The sequence below is a fragment of the Actinia tenebrosa genome, unplaced genomic scaffold (genome assembly GCF_029948245.1).
Source record: "Actinia tenebrosa isolate PJP-AT-01 unplaced genomic scaffold, QUT_ActTen_1.0 PGA_scaffold16__25_contigs__length_10494907, whole genome shotgun sequence".
In the NCBI taxonomy this organism is placed as follows: domain Eukaryota; kingdom Metazoa; phylum Cnidaria; class Anthozoa; order Actiniaria; family Actiniidae; genus Actinia; species Actinia tenebrosa.
The window spans coordinates 4,658,082-4,677,579 of record NW_028292576.1 but is presented as its reverse complement, the minus strand read 5'-3'; the positions used below and the strand labels follow the sequence as shown (position 1 = coordinate 4,677,579).

At 39.6% G+C, this 19,498-nt stretch overlaps 2 protein-coding genes and 1 pseudogene across 2 annotated transcripts; all 3 read right to left on the bottom strand.

The window, feature by feature from the left end:
• Positions 1 to 34: 34 nt before the first annotated feature.
• Positions 35 to 2,285, bottom strand: LOC148910620 (uncharacterized). Its single transcript, XM_089030946.1, has 6 exons — positions 2,217 to 2,285; positions 1,741 to 1,989; positions 1,049 to 1,220; positions 569 to 717; positions 276 to 470; positions 35 to 198 (listed from the first exon to the last, which is right to left on the bottom strand). The coding sequence occupies exons 3-6, from the start codon at positions 1,057 to 1,059 to the stop codon at positions 68 to 70; spliced, it is 486 nt and encodes a 161-aa protein (XP_088887072.1). The 5' UTR covers positions 1,060 to 1,220; positions 1,741 to 1,989; positions 2,217 to 2,285; the 3' UTR covers positions 35 to 67.
• Positions 2,286 to 10,831: 8,546 nt separating this feature from the next.
• On the bottom strand, positions 10,832 to 13,528 carry LOC116290403 (uncharacterized). The gene is made up of 6 exons (XM_089031035.1): positions 13,063 to 13,528; positions 12,729 to 12,789; positions 12,261 to 12,352; positions 11,843 to 11,961; positions 11,111 to 11,403; positions 10,832 to 10,901 (listed from the first exon to the last, which is right to left on the bottom strand). The coding sequence occupies exons 1-6, from the start codon at positions 13,526 to 13,528 to the stop codon at positions 10,832 to 10,834; spliced, it is 1,101 nt and encodes a 366-aa protein (XP_088887161.1).
• A 1,025-nt stretch (positions 13,529 to 14,553) lies between these two features.
• On the bottom strand, positions 14,554 to 19,372 carry LOC148910619 (uncharacterized; annotated as a pseudogene).
• Positions 19,373 to 19,498: the final 126 nt, after the last annotated feature.

The following is a 19,498-nucleotide window of genomic DNA, read 5'->3' as shown; positions in this document are numbered from 1 at the left end:
TGCTATTTTGTTAATTAAGAACTGGAACAAAAATTGATTACTGTACATATCATGCTAATAAAAATATTTATGTTTTGTTATTTCTTGGACAATCTTTAACTTTGTTATGCCCCTTCACGGGTTGCTGACATTGTCTGCACTTCGGGGGTGCTCTATTTGCAGGAACTTCATGTTGGACCTGTGCTTGGTTCTGCAATGCTATGAAATAGATACAAGGTTTTCAGAATAATGCACATAGGCAGTATAAGAATAAAAAAATACTAGGCCACACATACCTGGTGTAGTGGCAGGCGTATCTGCAACTTCCATACTTCTTCTTTCCAGTCTTTTTTGAATGGCTTCAGCAACAGGCTGCTTTTGAAGTACCGAGTTAATAGGAGATGGAGTCATTTCTTGTAGTTCATCTCTGGCACTTCTAATTTCTTCTTTGCTGCTTGTCAGGAAGGTGTCATACAATTCCTCTACATAATCTGTAAAATAACACTTGAGGGTGAGTTTATTTGTTATCGCATAACATTTATTAAAGTTTTGTTGGGAAATATTATAACTATTAAACACCATTTCTTACCAAAGTTTTGGGTGATGCACACATTCCTCACTGTGGCCTCCCCGTTTTTGAACTTTGGATATGACACCCTCAACTGCTCAGTCCCAGCAGCTTTGTACTTAACTTCTCTGTCCAAGTTGGAATTAAAGTGGAGAATGGTTAAGATGTGTCTAAAAAACAAAAATTACATCTAAATTATACCCTCTGGTAAACACAAAATAAGTGCAACAGAAAATGTTAAAGGCAGAATACAATTACTATTATCTAAGCAACTACATGTAACTTCATCGCCTACAAATAACATAAGATGAAACTTAGGGTTATAAATCTCTTGCATCATGTTGAAGTGCAGGTCAATATGGGGACCAAACACTAGCTGTCAAGAAATCAAAAGTCTTTTGTTTTGACCCTCATATTGCTAAATATGCAAGAGGTCGAATACCTAGAAATAAAGAAAACACACAGTCTGAATAAAATGGAACTTGGAAACACAAAGAGTACCTGCTGTACATTTAAACATATGAGTATACGATCATTTTGGAAGCGAAATAATTCACGACGGAGTGGAAACCTTCCAAACCACTTGTTTGGTCCAGAGGAGAGGCTTGTTTTATTCCTCTAATGAGGCTTGGTTTCGACAGTGCAGTTACTAACTTGTCATGGGCTGTTGAACCTACAGTACACATACAAACTGAAATGACAACATTGCACAAAGTAACAAAACAACGGTCATAAGGTAATAAAGAAGATAAATGTAAAGATTAAAAACAGGACAGAAAATAACATGTGTCCTTGATAACAGAGTGTGTGCAAGGGAAGAATTGACTGTACCCAACTGCTTAGACAATAGTCCATTTAATATACACTTATTTCAATAAAGTTAGTCACCTGAAAAGCTATGACGCTGAGGCCCACAAGGATTATGGGTAGATACATTTTACACGTCCAACCGCTTGATAACTATTCATGGACTTGTGAATTTTTTACCGGTTACAGTCTCACCTCTTCTGAGTATCATCGAGCTGCAGTTTGTATTGAAAAAGCTTTGTATATATATCCTTTTTTGATATGAAAAGTTTCCCATGACACTCAGTGATCTCAGCTTTCTAGGTTTTTGGTGACTAACTTTATTGAAATAAGTGTATCCATGGTATAACAAACAATAATATATGGTCTTTTTTCTTCAGTGATACCTTTTTCTAACCAGGTTCTATTTCTGATCTCCCTATGGGCACACTTGTTGAACAAAGGATCACCAAGGTCACCGTGCACATTGATTACATGGCTAAAGAAGGACTTAAACTTTGCCCATATAAGATTACCATCACCACTATGTGTTGATTGTGCACTCCAATATAAGTGGTTTTCACAGGGCCTTATCCAATCCTTTAGAACTTCACAAGCCTTTTCTTTGGTCAATTTAGAGAGTACTTTCCTTATTTCTGTAAGAAAGAATAAAATGTTATACAAATGCATTATCTTGATCAATTCACACACTGGCAGCAGCTATTACTGTTGAGTCGGCATTGAGATATTCTTTTGTTCAAAGAAACATGCAAGTGAAGCTATACTACTTGAAGCTATACTATTTGCCTGCTTCCATAATAACTGCAACTTAGAGCAACATCAGATCTGCCAACAATGCACATAGTGTCAGCAAGGCACCTACTTTTTTTTAAATGCCATAAGTCAAAGTAGTGTTTAATCTGGGTCAGTACTTTAGTCATATGGCATGCAATTGTTGTATGTCGATCTGATACGAATGCGGTAATCCCCAGGCCACACGTCTCCAACAAGTAATTCATACAGTTCTTAAATCCCATAAATTCCATTGCATTACTGGATTCTGCTTGGTTTCTCTAAACACAATGACAATGAAAATAAAATTGACATGAGATATATCATATGCACACCATGAGAAGTGTCTAAAGTTAGTGTCTGAAATCTGTAACAATAGTTTGGTAGTGGTTGGGATGTCCTCCTTGGACGAAACAAATGAGATATGTACAGTAACAAATAATTATGTGCATGAGAACGGTAATTAAGAAATAAATTACCTGAACTAGTGAAAAGTGTATTATTTTTGGCATGTTACAACACAAGATGGTGTAGGCCCCATATTTGGCATTATGCGCCATACTGTCGTGACGGGCATCCCCTGCCACTGTTAGACCATCCTTCACGTCCTTCAGTTTGTCAAGCAGTCTTGACTGGTATCTTTTCCAGTGAAGGTGAATCACAGGGAACAGTTGATTCTAAAAATAAGTAAATAATTAATAGTCATTACTTTCAATAGAAATTTCTTTATGAAAAAACTTTAAAATGTTTTACAGTGCAGTACAGCTACTGGTTTTACTGTACTGCAACCCTAAAGTATTTGCCAACTACCCCCTCCGATCTCTCATTGATTACACTGTCAAACTCTCGCATTGTTCAAAGGGTCCAACTTGATAATTACATGCAAATACTCACTCTTTGGTGCTTGAAAAATGATCTCAGGGAATGGCAACCTAGACCCATGTGTGCAAAGATCTGGAACACTTTTGAAGCTGAACCCCCAGCAAAGAGTATAGCCATAGACAAAAGAAAATTTCCTGCAGGTCCTCTTTGGCCAGATGTAAATAACATTGAGGGCTGACTGTGCCAGGTAAACTCTTTCTTAGGACATTTTGGATTCCTACATGTGGTAGAAATCACTACTTCTGTTCCATTTTGGTTAGCCTCCACCATGGGACCATCAGCTTTACAAGAATGGCAGAAGCTGAACAGAAGTAGAAGTTGTGACAGGAAGACAATGTGCTTTGGCTCTGTATTATTTATACTGTTTCAAAGTTTCCCAATGATTTTTACAAACTTAAACAAGATTTCAAGGTCATTGCAAAACTTGCATAATAAGAAATGGATACAACAACGATGGTAAAATATAATACAACTTCCTTGGTAAAATGTTCATTTCACTGTTCTGAAATGAGCTTGTATCTAAATGGTTGTGCAAATTATATAATTATGTACATCTAACGGTCAACATCTTGAATTAATCCTTTCTTGACTTTCTTTTTGGTGCTTTTCTGGGGGACTTCGACTTTGACCGCGTTACCCTGCCAATCACATTGTCTCTTGTTCTTTTCCTTAAACAGAAAGAGCGTATGTTATCAAGATACTGCTACATTATAAAAGATTATCATATACATAACTAATTTATTTGGGTGAAATCCAATGAGAGCACTAGTGTGTGTGTGTGTGGGGGGGGGGGGGGGGGGGTCACATGACGGTACTTGTAAACCTCGTACAGCTCAGGTTATTCGTACTCTTTATTTTATGACATTTCTTCTCAGTTTCTTGAAGTGCACCTAAAACCTTCAGGATCTCCTTGTGATGTATAAGTCCTTTGAAAATGACTAAGGATGCCGTTTTCCATTTGATGTTACACTTTTTTCTTGCCAAGATATTTAATATTGGAGTTTGAAATTGATGACGTCATTACAGGGATATAAGAGAAATACAAATCATACAAGGAATATCTTCCTGAAAATTAGCTTAACTCAGTTGAAACTTTACTCTTATAATGTACCAGGGACAACCATGGAAACTACTTTGTACACAGGCTCCTTCTCAAGAAAGAGTAAAAATCCTCAATTTCTGGCTTTTTCAACTAAACTTCTATCAAAAATCCAATGTAGACCACAGATTAGTTGAATGGGGAAAAAGATCATAGCACGACAAAGTCATGACTTAACCAACAGCTGGTAAAAATGAGGATTTGGAGTTTCTCTTGAGGAGCCTAGATACTAAGTAGTTTCCATGGCAAACACACCAAATTGTTTGTTATCCCAGGAACATAATTAAAAAGGTTCAGTTGATTTGATGTTTTCTAGTAAGGTATTTTTCCTTTCATGGTTTGTGTTTCTCCTAGACCCATATGATGTAATACATACAATACGAGTGGCCGATCTGCATACGATATACAACCATGAGCCGAAGGCGAGTGATTTTATATCGTATACAGATCAGACACTCATATTAGTCCAGCAGATACGTGCGAAGATTGTGCGTTTTGTGATAAAAGCATGAAACTTGGTCCAAAGTTAGTGCTTACCCTAACAAACATTTTTGAGGGTAGGGCCATCCCATAATTTTTCTTTTACAGAATTTACAGATCTTTTTGAAAATTCACCAAAATCATAATTTGGGCTCCCTGTATAATTATATTATGCCTTTTAAAATATCGGTAAAAAGGTACGAAAACTCTCATTTCAAGCACGTGATGTAAAATAACTATAAATGAAGAGTTTTCAGCTTAGGAAATCGTTAAAGTACCTTGATATTTAATTTATTCCTGAAAGCAACGTCCATCGCAGGCGCAGAGAGCTGTGCACGGCAATTCTGCTTTAACACACTTGCACCTTCCAGTACATCCCTTCTTACAACCACAGCGTAGCAGTTCCCGACACACTTTTGTGGCCTCAGGAATATCCGTCCAGAAAGTAGCCCATCCAGCTTCTTGTTTAATCCATCCCCAGTCTTCCGGTGAAGGAAGTTCAGTTACCGCGATGTCCATCTGGGACCAGCAATGTCCAGCCTGGTAGGTGGCTCGTTTAATGTGCTGAACCAGTGCTGCTCGTGTCGGTGGTAGACAATCTATACCCCTAGCTTTCTGGCAGAAAAGGTGTTTGCGAGCTTGGTTGATGCAGGTCTGACTACTAGTGCGGTCGTAGAGCAGTATAACAAATCGCTCCAATGGGGCCAACCATTCCCCAATTGTTGATGGTGCAGAGGCTAACGCGCAAAAGGCAGGTGTTACTTCATTGAAGTTGTTCCATGTATCCCATGCTGTCTTCTTCCCTTTGCCAGCAAAGAAAGACACCGTGTCACACCCAGTCATTGCATGGAATACAGGTAAGGCTTTACTTCTATCAGGGCCAAGTATTTGCGCAAGGGTATGTGCTGGTATATACCTGAAGGTTTTACCTGTACCAAATGCAATCCATATCTCATTGCCTTCCAGTCGAGAAGCAGACGTAACTGCAAGTACAACGACGTCTGTGTCAACTGTTCGAATCGTGACTTTCTTATAGCCTTGCATCACAGCATCTTTCAAGTGAAGCATCATTCTTGTGTCCGCTTCCTCGTGCGTGCATGGGGAAAGTACAGATTCATCTCTTTGATGATTACATAACACTTCACTTTCCACTGTACTTATTATTTCCTTATCGCTGTCGATCGACATCGTTTGATTCGCCAAGAAGCCAAACAACTCTTTCTTATTTTCTTCAATTCGTAGAAACTCGTTCCACTTTCCAGGAATAGCACTCGATGGCTCAACACGTCTTCTGATCCCCTTTCCTCTTTTGGATCTTGCTTCAGCTTTTAGACTGTCAGGGAGATCTACGTCCCACACGATATCTAGTCGTTTAGCATTCATCAGTTGAGCTTCTATGTATGGCAAAATGACTTGTGTTGCATAATCTTAGAAGGTTTTTGCAGCTCCAGGCTTTAGCATGTTCACAATTGCTGCCCCATCGACGATGATAACTTCCACAGCAGGACTGGCCATGACATTTGCGTTTTGAGGTATAAGATGTTCTAAGCAGTGTACTAGGTCAGACTTTGTTCCCGACCTCATTGTGCCATCAGATTGTGATAAGGATGGTGGTTGTCCCTGGTTTTCGTGTTTAAAAAACTCGTCTAGATCGCCATTACGGATCTGGCAGGAGATGTACAGCCTTGAAAATAGAGAGCAGTCATTTTTCAGAGAGCTAACTTTCTGTTGAGCTTTGGATTTCTTTGCTACAGTTGGTGTTCTGAAGAGCTGAAGCTTATTCCTCTTTATAGGCTCTGTAATAGGCTTTGATCTGTCTACAAGCCGTTCGGTAACGTAGCTGTTGTACTGTTCTTTTCCGATACTTTCGATTTGACGTACAGTGTTGACTACTGCTGAATCTGCAATATCTCGACTGTCTAGTGCAAGAAGATCGTCACTATTTTCAGTGAATGGACTTCCCATTTCCTCTATGACTGTGGTTAAGGATTTTACGTCACGCTGAAATGCAATTTGTACATGCTTTGATTCTTCGTGATGGTGGTTATCGGCAACCTTTTTCTGTCCTGTGTACATAGCAACCTCAAATTCTACAAATAATACAATGCAAGAAGATATTATTTTGGGTGCACACTAAATAATAATGATCAACAGATATTACAGAGCGCAAGAGCATGTTGCAAGCTGAAAAAGGGCAATTTCATGCCATAAAGAAAACTGTCACAAATATTTGTATCACCTGAAATAACGCGGGCAATTTCAGGACCAGAAACCATCCACCGCCTTAATGCCATTGGGTTTTCCGTTACGCCTACAGCTCCACCGTCTCCTTTTACACACGCATTGTTTTGTTCGTGGGCATGGTCTATTGCTATGGTGGAAAATCTGTTGGGGGTCTTCTTCACTGTGAAATTTCCCTTGATGAACTCATTAAAGACATTGGGGTGAGTTTTGTGTAGTGCCACCATATCTCTCAAATGGACGGGTATCCATCTTGCGTAGTTGGTATGATCCAAGGAGAAGAACCAAGGAACTAATTTGGTGAGAGCATCAATGTAAAGCATGAAATTTGCTTCCCTAATTGATCTTACAAATATCATTACGTGAAGCTCCAACTGCAAAATGATGTACCAGAACTGAAATTGTGGGAATGCTTTAGCTTGCCTGTCGCACCATTCATCCAAAGACAAGGCGGTCTCTTCTTCGCTTCTCACACGGTTTCTATACTCTATGTATGTCTTATGAAGGAGTAGGTAGAGACTGCTACACGTAACCTATATATAAGATATTATTTTCACATTATACTCTACATAATTATTCAGTAATTTTTATTTTTTCATGTTTAAAAACATGATGAATTATTAAAAATTCATTTGTTTTTATTCGTTTTCTCTGTCTTCCTTATTTTTAAACTAACCTGGTGTGCACGTCTGGTACGTGTCACATGAGAAGCCTTCAGAAAAGAATCCGCTTTACCAGGAGATGCAACATCTGCGTTTACTAATGCGCCTGTCCACCCACTTCCTTCAAGAAGATCACCAAGCATCTTTAAAGCCGCCATTTCGATGTGAAGTCCACCCATCATAACAACAAACTGGTCTTCTCCGTGACTTGTTGGCCAATTCCACTGGATGCTTTTCGCTATCGCATATAATGGCTGGTCAAAGGCAACAACTGGTGCTTGTTCAGGATTCAAGACTTGCAATGCTGCTCTCACAACATCCATAGAATGGCGGATCATAGCTATTGACTTCGCTTCATCGTAAAAGAGGGGAAGAAGGGAAGAAATTATTTGTTTGTCATTTTCATCACTTGGCTGATAGTTGGAATGATATGCAGCCCAGGAAAGTTTTTCGTCGCCTTCAAACGTGCCTCTAGACATCAGTGCTCTAACCTCTTCCAACCAGCTGTGGATATTACCAATTAAAAGACAGTTACGCCTTTAGCATCATTTTAAAATATTGATTATTTAAATCATAATAAATAATATATACCTGTATTCCTTTTGCAAAGCAGGATTGATAAGATGACAATCAGATTTATTAGAACCATCAAGCTTAGGTATTGCAGCATCATTGTGTCTTAAAACAACAGGTTCTACGGTCATGTACGATTCAGGAAGGTTACCAATCTTCTTACTTTTAGAACTAGAGTCTGAAGAAACTGGAATGTCTCGTAAAATCCCAGAGAAGTTGTTGTCTGCATGTTGGAACAACGATATTCCGGTGCCGTGGAATGATTCGTGGGAACTTGTAGAGCTCGGATTGTGGTCTATATTGTCCACTGCGGCGGTTGTGAACAGTTTTCCTCTGAGTTTTGGCGGGCATACAGCCTTCTCTGATTCATAAAAGCGAATAACTTCATTGCCGAGGTCAGTGGATAGTTCGAGTACTCTGTCATATGAAATACTCAGCCCAAGACGGAACAGAGTGTCTACGAGCTCGCGTTTGCGTGTCTTTGTATGCACCATTAAACCAAGGTGATGGGAAGGGGAGTTTCACGTTCCTGGCTGTGTTTGACATTAACTGAGGTGCTGTTTACTGATTTGTCCTTGTCTTTCTTCCTGCGTCTTATTGAACTGTTGTACATCAATAACTGTGAAATCGTCAGAGCGGACTGGACCTTTGGTGTATCATTTGTGAGTGTTTTTATGTTTGTCCCATTCATTACCATCGAAACCAATGCCAAGAGTGAAGGCGGAACAGAATTCTCTTGGCACTCAGTGTCAAAAGACCCATTGAAACTATTCTTTGATTTAAACATTTCCTTTCTGACAATTGTTGCAGCTCTGGCAAGACAGACGGCATCGTTGTCGGCATCATATTCACATGCTTTTCCTAAGGCATTCCCAACATCTTCATTAAACACAAGTAGAACTTCTCGTCCTTGCTTGATGGAATGTAAGTCAGGGAAATAACTCAGTATTCTCTCTTTTAGTCTAGTGGAATGAATACGCCCTGTTGTGATTGTTCCAAGCTGCTCTAATCTTGCCTTGTACATGCTAATTAGATCGGATAACTTGAATACGGGTGCTATAGCGTCGTCCAGACGACTTTCTTCAATATATGATACAAGCCCTGCAAATGCAAGTCCATGATTAACAGCGTCCGAGTCTTCTTCTTCCTCATCTCTCTTTAAATCACGTGCTTTGTTATAGAGTGAAACAAGGCATGATAGATGATACTTTGCTTCTTGGGCAATAAGGTCTCCACCACTTAGCTTAACTAGAAGTTTCTGGTCCTGAAGTTGGTAGGCACACTGTCTAACACGTGTATCAATTTCAAATGTTGAAATGCTGTGTAGTGTAGAACCCTCATTGGCTTCAGGTTTGTCACAAAAGAAACACAGGTTGACGTTTGGAGAAGAAACTGTTTCTTTGCTCTTACGGGTTAATTTTGCAGGGATGCTCGAACTTTCCTCTTCAGGTGCTTTTCTTTTCAATGCACGATTAAGTTTTGTTTTATTATATTTCAGTCGGCACGAATCATGCCACTTCGCTTCATTATTTCTTAATGACATTTCAATGTCTTGACCTTGATTTAGTAGTCTAAATACCTTTAATGACTTTGGTAAGGCACCAATCTTGTTAAAATTCCGAAGATTCTCGGCAAGACTCTTGTATCCTGCTCCAGCAATAGAGGTATTTGAACTTCCAGTGGACAACGAAGGGATTCATTTGATTCTTCTTGGCATATGATGCACTTTGTCCAGTCAATTTCCCAGTTTTGCGAACTAGAACTATCCACTAAAATTACTTCAGACTCCACAAGTTTATAAACTTTTGACATCGTGCCATTTATTGGCTTAAAATGGAGGATCTACTTACAGAAATATCAAAGATGCCAGAATGGACGCCATTTTGAATACACAGGAAGCCCACTTCGTGAAAACAGAATCCCGATGGTTATTTTACAAATTAGAAATATTTTTTCGTGTTCAGAAGCCAGCAAAAACTGCCTTTTTGGAAGTTTACAGCAACTGCTAATTACATCGTTCTAAAAAATTACGATTTTTACAAATAAAATATTTATTGGTTTATTCACCACAGGAAGCCCAAACTTAGTTTTTTGTAAAACATTTTCTTGGTGTCAATGCCTTAAAAGAAAAATTATGGGATGGCCTTACCCTCAAAAATGTTTGTTAAGGTAAGCCCTAACTTTGTGCCAAATTTCATGCTTTTATCACAAAACGCACAATTCACTAAAAATCTGCACATATCTGCTGGACTATATTGCATATTACTTATGAAGCATCTAGATTAACTCTCTCAGGTTTTAAAGAAATTTCAACAATAAAAGTCAATAATAACAAGAAAATCCAAGTTGAAGTTTATGCAAGTGAACAGAATTTTGCAGATATACAACTGTCTTCACGATTATGATTATCTATTGTATTTCCTTCATGAATTATTAAATGAGTTTATAAGACATCATCAATTTCGAACTCCATCATTAAATATGTTGACAAAAAAAAGATATCATCAAATGGAAATTGCATTCTTGCTTATTTTCAAAGGGCTTTGATATCACAAAAAGATCCTGTAGAGGTTTGGTGCACTTTAAATTTCTCCCAGGTGAAAATAAGGAGCTTACCTGCCAGTCCTCCGTACTGGAGATGGACTTCTTGATGGCAAATGTTCAAGTGTTGACACAATATTTCTTTAAGTGAAAGACAGAAAAGGATATACATTAATATGACATTTGTTCACAGTTCCTTAAATTCCTCCCAGGTGAAATTAAAGGAGCTTACCTGCCAGTCCTCTGCACTGGAGATGGACTCCTCGATGGCGAACGTTCAATTGTTGGCACGATATTTCTATAAGTGAAAGACAGAAAAGGATATACATTGATATGAAATTTTTTCACAGTGCATTTCATCGTATGATTTTACTATTGATGAAATTTCCATATTTATCCTTGTCTGAAAAGTCGTAATCTAGTGCTATTGTCATATTAAACAAAAGTAACTACAGTACACTCCTAATACATGTGGTATACAAGTAAATACCTGCACATGCACTTTACCTTGGTTGCCTCTGCACAGCCCACATTACAGGGTTTCTTGGCTTACATCTGGTAGATGGAAGGCCACCAACCCTTGAAACTCGTGGCCTTTCAGACCTTTGAGTTTCAACTTTACTTTGCAGTCTTTCCATAAGTGAGTCTGCTTCTTCAGATCTCCAAGCAGGGTGCCTGACGACCCACTTTCCACTGTCTTCCCGAATCCCATTTTCCTCATCACTGACATACTCATAATTTAGTTGCTTAATGAGGTTGAGATCTTCCCCATCTGCAACTTTACATCTTGCAGTGAAAAGCTGTAAGAATTAATAACTTGTTTCAGTTACAAAGATGTTATAATGATATTAAGCTGACTACAATACATTGACACAAAACAATTTTTTCTTATGACCACCAACAGTGTAAAACACTGAACCACCTGGGAGTTAGGAAAACCTGGGAGTCAAGGAGAAAACCTTCATGGCAAGGGAGAGAGTTCTTATAAAACAACTTCAACTCACAGTTCTTTTATCCTGCTCAAACATGGACAACAGTGTTGAGAGGTAAGCAGTAAACCCATGTCACCAATTTCAATGTGTGTTACCCAATTAATCCTTAACTAAATTTAGCTTTTCTATTTTTTCTTTAATTTTCAAAATGCATAAATAAGTTTAATAAACAAAAATCAACAACAACAAAACAAGAGTAACCCTTTCAGTTTTCATACAGTATAAATGCTTTGCTTTGCTTTCTTACCCTCTTCCTCCTGGAACGCAGTTTGTTATCTGATTTTAACTGCTGTGTTCTTTCTTCATTTTCAGGAAGACTCTGTAAATACAGCTTGCTCTTTGTCTCATAGTACCTCCCCACAGCTTCTATATCAATGAATGCAGTATATCAATGTTAGTGAAAGTTTAAAGTTATAATCCAAAGTGGATAAGTATCCTCATTTCTCATTCCATTGTGCATTCCAGCTAGTGAAAAATTCAATCAGTAAAGCTAGAATGGATTTTATATCAGTTACAATAGTACATTTTTCAATAAGTAAATACCATGGGAATAGGAAACTTGAAAAATTATAGAATTAAGTTACCTAATACAAGGAAACTTTCTGGAAATGGCATTTGCAGGTAAACTCAATTTTAAAACCCCTTTTAGAGTCATGCATACTTACTTTTCACAAGTCTAGTATGATACCCCTTGTCAGCTTTCATCATCTGGTCTTCTAGCCTTTGACGGACTGACAAGTTGTGGGCAGAAAGTATACTATGGAACATGAGAAAATCAATAGAGTATTAGGTTTTATTCTATCTTTAATTCTTATTTTCAACTGTGTTTCAACAGCGAAGCGTGGGGGGGGGGGGGGGGGGGGGTTGAAGATGCCTAGTCACCCAGTGTAATAGAGCACATGTGATGTTGGGAGAACTAAAAGAAATCAAGAACCGTGGGCAATTTTAAAAGGATTAAGGAAAGTTTAGAACTTTATTGATGAATAAAAGAATACAAAAAAAGAAAAACCATATAACCTTTTGTCCTCATAGGATTTTAAAAGTTATTTGCTTCTTGGTTAACAAAAGCCACCAAAGTCGTCCACAATACTAGAGTGTGTACTATCTAAGCTATACTATAAATAAAATGTTACCTCTCCTCAGGCTTGTATTGGTCATCTTCTTCAAGCCCATTATGCAGAAGATGCACATCACCTTAGAGAAAATAAATGTTTGATGAGTGTAATAGCATATAATGATACAGTAACTCCTATCATTAGTTGATGCCCTCGGAAGTTAAACAATAGTCAAAAATTTAAAGAATGTTTGAAATGCAAACTGATAGTTGCCCGCCTTCCCTGGATCACCACCATGTTGGAAATATTTACGCCATATGTCTTTTTAAATCTTAAAATACTAATAAACCAGAAAAACTTGCCGATATTTCAAACGGTATCCTTTGATTTTCTTCTTCCTCTGTCGCCGTACCGCTGGTGAGAATCTTTTCGTTTATTTCATCAATCTGGCCCGATATTTGGGCAACCGACTCTGCAAGCTTGTTGTGGGCGTTCTCTAACGCTTCCAAGGACTTTCTCTGCCCTCTCATTTGCACTGATATTTCATTCAAGAAATCAAACATCTTGTCAATTTCTTGCGAAGTAACGTTAACCGTAGTATCTCGACGTCTATATGTTAGCGGTGTTGTGTCCTTTCCTACCCTTGGACGGCCAGAATTCTGACCAGTATGGCCATTTTGACTACCATTAGGAGTGGTTCGTCCAATCTGACTACCACTTGGGGTGGTTGGTCCATTCTGGCTACCACTTGGGGTGGTTCGGCCATTCTGACTACCACTGGGGGTGGTTCGGCAATTCTGACTACCACTTGGAGTGGTTCGGCCATTCCGACTACCGTTTGAGGTTGAAAAGAAGGATGATGGACGTATTCCTGACATGGATTAAATGATTAATTCTGAAAAGCAACAAAAACTAGTTTAACAACTAAAGTAAGCAGTCGTAAAACTGATACAAACTTAAGCTTTTAAGTCTCTCGAAATACAAACTACACGTGGCTTTACTGTAGCTTGTTTGGCTATACAACGCTCGTTAGATTTGTCCAAATATCGATTAATAACCTTAACACTTGTTATACTAAACACGCGCCAATAAAAAAGAGTAACCTTCATACCTGTATCGTTTTCAACATTTGGCGTTACGAAGACTTTAAGACAAGAAATCCAAAAGAGCAAGAGGTCAGCTAACCGCCCAGTTCTTCTTATACTACAGGCAATGCCAGGCACACAATCTAAAGATGGATCAAATGTCGAGACAAGTCACGTGCTTCGTAATCTTCTCGAATGATTGGATGATTTTTTTAAATTAACATTTTCGGAATATTATCGGGTGCGACGAGCCTTTTGCGAATTTTTGACAAGCATAACGAAAATCATACGAAATAGCAGGGCGGGAAATAGCTACGAAATAGCTCTATGGTGGCCCATTGAAGCCATAGCATTTTTTTAGGCTTTCCCTATTCCCTACTGTATCCCTGGACCATCAAACACTCAAACAACTTTATTCTGATACATTGGAAGCAGACTGCTGGCATGCAATTAGAAAGCTGGACAGTCGGCACACATTTTTCCGATATATTGCCCCGCCAACAAAGGCATACTGCAGGCTCCGTTTATTAAATCATTTTGTTGTTGTGTACAAGACCCGTTTGAGGGATTATCTTTGGTAGAAGCTCGCCTACTGCCCGCCAGGCAAAACCCCCTTTTTAGGAGGAAACCTGGTCCCTCCCGAATGCAGTGTTAGGCGAAAAAAGACCTTGAGGGAGAAAGGTCCTAAGATGTTTACAACGATTCTTAAAAGTAATAAAAGCAAGACAAAATTAGTGTGCCGTGCTTAACCTTGCAGTCAGGCTAGAATGAAACCCTTCGCCTGCGAAAGCCCGCCTTTTGCCGTTCGTTGTGTCATTATCTCCATGGCAACCACTCTCCATATTAGGCGAACCGTGAAAACAATATTTTGCTTCTATTCTTCGAACCGAAGCAAACAGCAAGTTTTCCCTATTCCCTACTGTATCCCTGGACCATCAAACACTCAAACAACTTTATTCTGATACATTGGAAGCTGACTGCTGGCATGCAATTAGAAACTGACCAAAGAACGGGACAAAATGAAAATGAATAGGGGTAGTTATAAACCTAAAGACTTTGAAACAAGTAACCGATTCTCAATAGAATCCTCCACATACCCATCCTTAGCGGACTCTGACTTCCATCGACCGTGTCGCTTCCAACAACGGTCTGAAACTCGGGCGTTAGCAGCTGACGTAGCTCCACCTGCCCTGAACGAATGTAACGAAATATTTGCATCATTTCCAGCAAACTGTTTAACCAAACCGATAATGGATTCCTTAGCTCTAGTGTAACTTAACGGCTTGCTTTTATGAACAAGCATAAAACCCCTGTTAGTCTTAACTATAGGTTTAAACACATAATCTGGGTTTGAACCGAGCCCCGTGATGCCTGCCAATTGAATATATTTTTCCAAATTGTAAACTGGACAAGTGGGATTGCCTGTCCTACTAATGACTACTTCCTGACCCTTTCTATACTGATCTGTTTTACTCTGTGTGACCTGGATGGTCACGTGTGAATCACAAATTGTGACATCTCTAACTCTGAGGGAGGCTAGTTCACTAAACCTAAAGAAACCGGCGTATAGCAGTAGAGCCATAGCGATATCTCTACGAACAGTTAAGGTTTTATCTAGCTGATACTTAGAACAGCACAAACGAAGTGCGTCACAAAAAATCGGCGTTTTCTTAACTGTAGGTTTGGCGTGCTGCCTTTTAGACCCCTCGATCACATTCTTAACAAAGGGATTAACTACAGGGTTAGGTACCCCAGCCAAATCGTGTACCCACTTCAAAGCACAGTAACTGGTTTCAATAACTGATGCGGAGGCGAAATTATCTGACAAAAATCCGAAAAACAGGGCAACATCTACGGCCGAAGCTGGGTAAACTGTAAAACTTTTCCTTTTTGCAAATACTACCCAGCGATTTAACAAATAAACGTAATTACGAACAGTCCCGTCTGCTTTAGCGCAAATAGCAGACTTCTTAAGAATGTCATGCAATCGGACCAAACTTGGGTCGTCTCTTACTCGATCTTGTAGTTCCTTCCACTCCCCAAAATTAAAGATGTTCATACCTGTGGAATAAAATAAAGAAATAAAAACTTCTTTAAACCTAAACTGAACCTTAGTCAGATTCGCTTGCGCCTGTTTGAGGATGATAACGATCCTGACTTACAACAACCTGTGGGTTATAAACGCGCCTAGCCTAGTGTAGCCCATCATGTTATTTCATATTATTGTAAGTGTATGTAAAAAAGCCACCTGTGAGTTGACAGCATGCACTTTATAATGTACAAAACTGTTGTACAAACTTCTGAGTTAAACAGGATGCATTTTAGACAAGGAAACCACCTGTGGGCTAAACATACTACTGTAGTAAGCCACCTGCGGGCTAAAAATACTCCTGAAATAAGCCGCCTGTGGGCTAGAACTACTCCTGTAGTAAGCCATGACGGCGTCATTAGCCTGCGCAAATAAGTGCTAACCAGTCAGAACGCAGTTGTCGCATATACCATTAAAAGACATGCAAAAGCCTCTGTCATTCGTTTTCGTTATCGGGCGACTGTAATCTATAAATACAGCTATGAGCCTGAAGCTCAGTTTCGTACCCTTAAACAATGTGTTGAAACAACTCCCGGGAACAGTTGCTGGGACATGATAGTCCGGGATTCCCACCCAGTCTGTGATATGCTTTGACAAATGAGTGCCATCTGGGCATAGGCATGGCCAAAAAACCGCTCCCTTCCAAAGGGGTACAATCATAGCTCCCTTAGCTTTGCAGATGTAAAAAGGTCTCCAGGCTCTGATGATCTGGCTTGGAGGTGATACAACCCAGTTGTTCTCTGAGCCCCAATTTTGCGCGAATGCGTCTACGTTCTCGCAACCAGGATTCCAAAACCTGGAATTAAATCTGGTACATTTGGTATTATACCAAGATGCAAATCGATCAATGGTGAACGGGCCCCACATGTTATTGAGCCACTTATATATATAGGCATGCTTATGCCCCAGTCGTCCACGTCATTAAGCTTACTTACATAATCAGTCAATTGATTCTGTTGCCTTGGAACCCAAACTGGATTTACTGATATACTATTGACCGAACAAGCATCTGCGATTTACTCAGCAACTGCCTGTAACTCTGGGTTCATGCTTCCCCTATGGATAAGGCTTACGACATTTTTGTTGTCGGTGTACCATTGTATATTGTGCCCCCGTAACGTGTTTGCAAGGGACTGTATCATGTTGTCAATTGCTTTGGCTTCACGCCAAGTTGAGCTTTTGTTTCTCTCAGCTCCATCCCAAAGCCCGTGGCAAACTAATTTATTTCCTGCTGATATAGCGAACCCCCCATAACCACGCCCAGAAGCGTCGGAATAAATCACGGAATCGAATTTCCGAGGTTCTTCAAACAATTCTGTACCATTAAGTTGGCTTACGTTATTGGTCCAAAAGGACAATTCCTCCAAAACGCGCGAAGTTAGGTGGAGGACGGAATTCCAGGACCACCTGGTCTCTAAAGCATAATACAGATGTCGAGTGTGCAGGTAAACCTTTGGCCCAATGGCTTTTGACATGGAAATAATCTGACCCACAACCCCCGCTAGCTGCTTGGCTTGTATTGTGTTTGGACCTGTGAGGATGCGCGCTACTGAATCTTTGAGCTTATTTACCCTTTTTTCTGTGACATACAGGCGATTTTCTGACATGTTAAAAACGTGTCCCAACCAGGTTTGCACTAACTTAGGTTCCCAGTCGCACTTAGTGTCACTGAGGATAAAACCTAGTCGAGATAGATGCTCGCGAACGAATGCAGCATCAGATGTTGCAGACTCCAAAGAGCGATGGCCTCCTATTCCATCGTCTAAAAACATACAGACGGCCTTACCCGAACCCCTCCATGAACTCACGACTGGTTTGAGCATTTTAGTAAAAAAATACGGAGCCGTCGATAAACCGAATGGTAATACATTGAAAATAAAATACTGTAACTTACCCTTATAGAACCATCGAAAACCTAAATAGGATCGATGAGGTTCAAAAATTTCAACGTGATGGTAAGCGCTCTTGATATCGAAAGTATAGAGAAAGAACCCCCTTTGAAAAACCTGTTTAGCTGTTTCTACGTCTTCGCACCGAAGCTTATATTTATAGAGGTGTGGGTTAACATGCCTTAAATCTAGAACTAATCGCTTCTTTCCATCATCGCGAATGGAAACGGACAAGGCATTTACAACTTTTGGTTGGTAGTCCACCCTATCGATGCTACCACAAGTTAGTAAATCTGTTATAGCTTCTGTGACAAAAACCTGATTGTCTAAAGCCGACTTATTATTCCTTAGCACTGTAGGCTCAGGGAGAGTTATTAAAGGTAGTTTGTAACCCGATTTAACAATCTCTAACACCGGTTGAGTGACTTCTAACGCCTCCCATTCAGCGACATGTCGTTTGAGATTTCCTCTCACCTGCTCATGAGTTTGATCAAACTCTAGGAAATCTGCCATTGCTTGCTCATCGTTCTCTATAACAATGTCGTCACTAAATTCGCTCTCCCAGCCTGTGCGAAAACACTCTAGCCCATCTTTTATTCCCTCCGAATCAACTAACAAGGAAAAATCAGGCATACTTAACTTTTTGTTTCCTGCTTGAGGAGTAGACCCTTCGGTTACTATCAGTGGGCATTCACCTCGCCAATGCCCCGGTTTATCACAACTGAAACACAAGCCCCTTCTCTTTACATTATAAGCTCCAGGGTAGTATGAATATCATCGACCTGGACCCACGATGGGTAAAGCTGCCTGAGAAACAAAACTGTTGGCTGTTGGGTTGGTAACTGTAGCTGTAGGGGCGGTTCTAGGAGCTCTTCTGAACCAAGCATTGCGGTTCCTGCCTGCTTTGGTTGCGCGGGCTTCGACTACTTTTCTTTGAGCTTTTTTTTCAGCTTTTTTTGATCTTTTTTGCATCATCGTCCTCGGCGAGTTCATTCTCTACGTATTCGCCTACGGTCTTCCACCCGTATTCTGACTTGTCAGCTAAAAGGATTAGCTTCTGTCGTTGGTCGATTAAAGCAATACCTTCCAGCTTTGTAAGGCAAGCCTCGTGTTTTCTTGCTTGAACAGCCTCTCGGGCCTCGACGACAGTCTGCTTTACTTGTTCGTTATGCTTGAATTGGTGCTCGTGACCTTTCTTCTTGAATGAACGAGGCTCAGTGAACTTTATTCGTTTGATTTCATTCATCTGGGCTTCGTGTGCGGTGCCCGAAATAGTCTCTAACTCTCTCTTCAAATGGTTCATCTTAGTGTCCATCACTTCGACAAGCTTAGTCATCAATGTGTTCTGTTGTCTCTCTATCTCTTCTTGTAGTTTTGTATCCATACTTGCAGTCAAATAATGCTTGGAAAAATAAAGACCTCGATGATAGAATGAAAGCTTGTGTCAAGAAAAAGAGAAAAGCGAAAAACAACGTCAAATAAAAGCAAGACAAAATTAGTGTGCCGTGCTTAACCTTGCAGTCAGGCTAGAATGAAACCCTTCGCCTGCGAAAGCCCGCCTTTTGCCGTTCGTTGCGTCATTATCTCCATGGCAACCACTCTCCATATTAGGCGAACCGTGAAAACAATATTTTGCTTCTATTCTTCGAACCGAAGCAAACAGCAATCTTTTTTAATTATTTTTTTCCTACCTTTTTCATTTTTATGTTTTTATTCATTTATTCATTTTTTTTATTTTTTTTAAATCAAAATTTAATTTAATTTAATTCCATATTTCGAAACTAA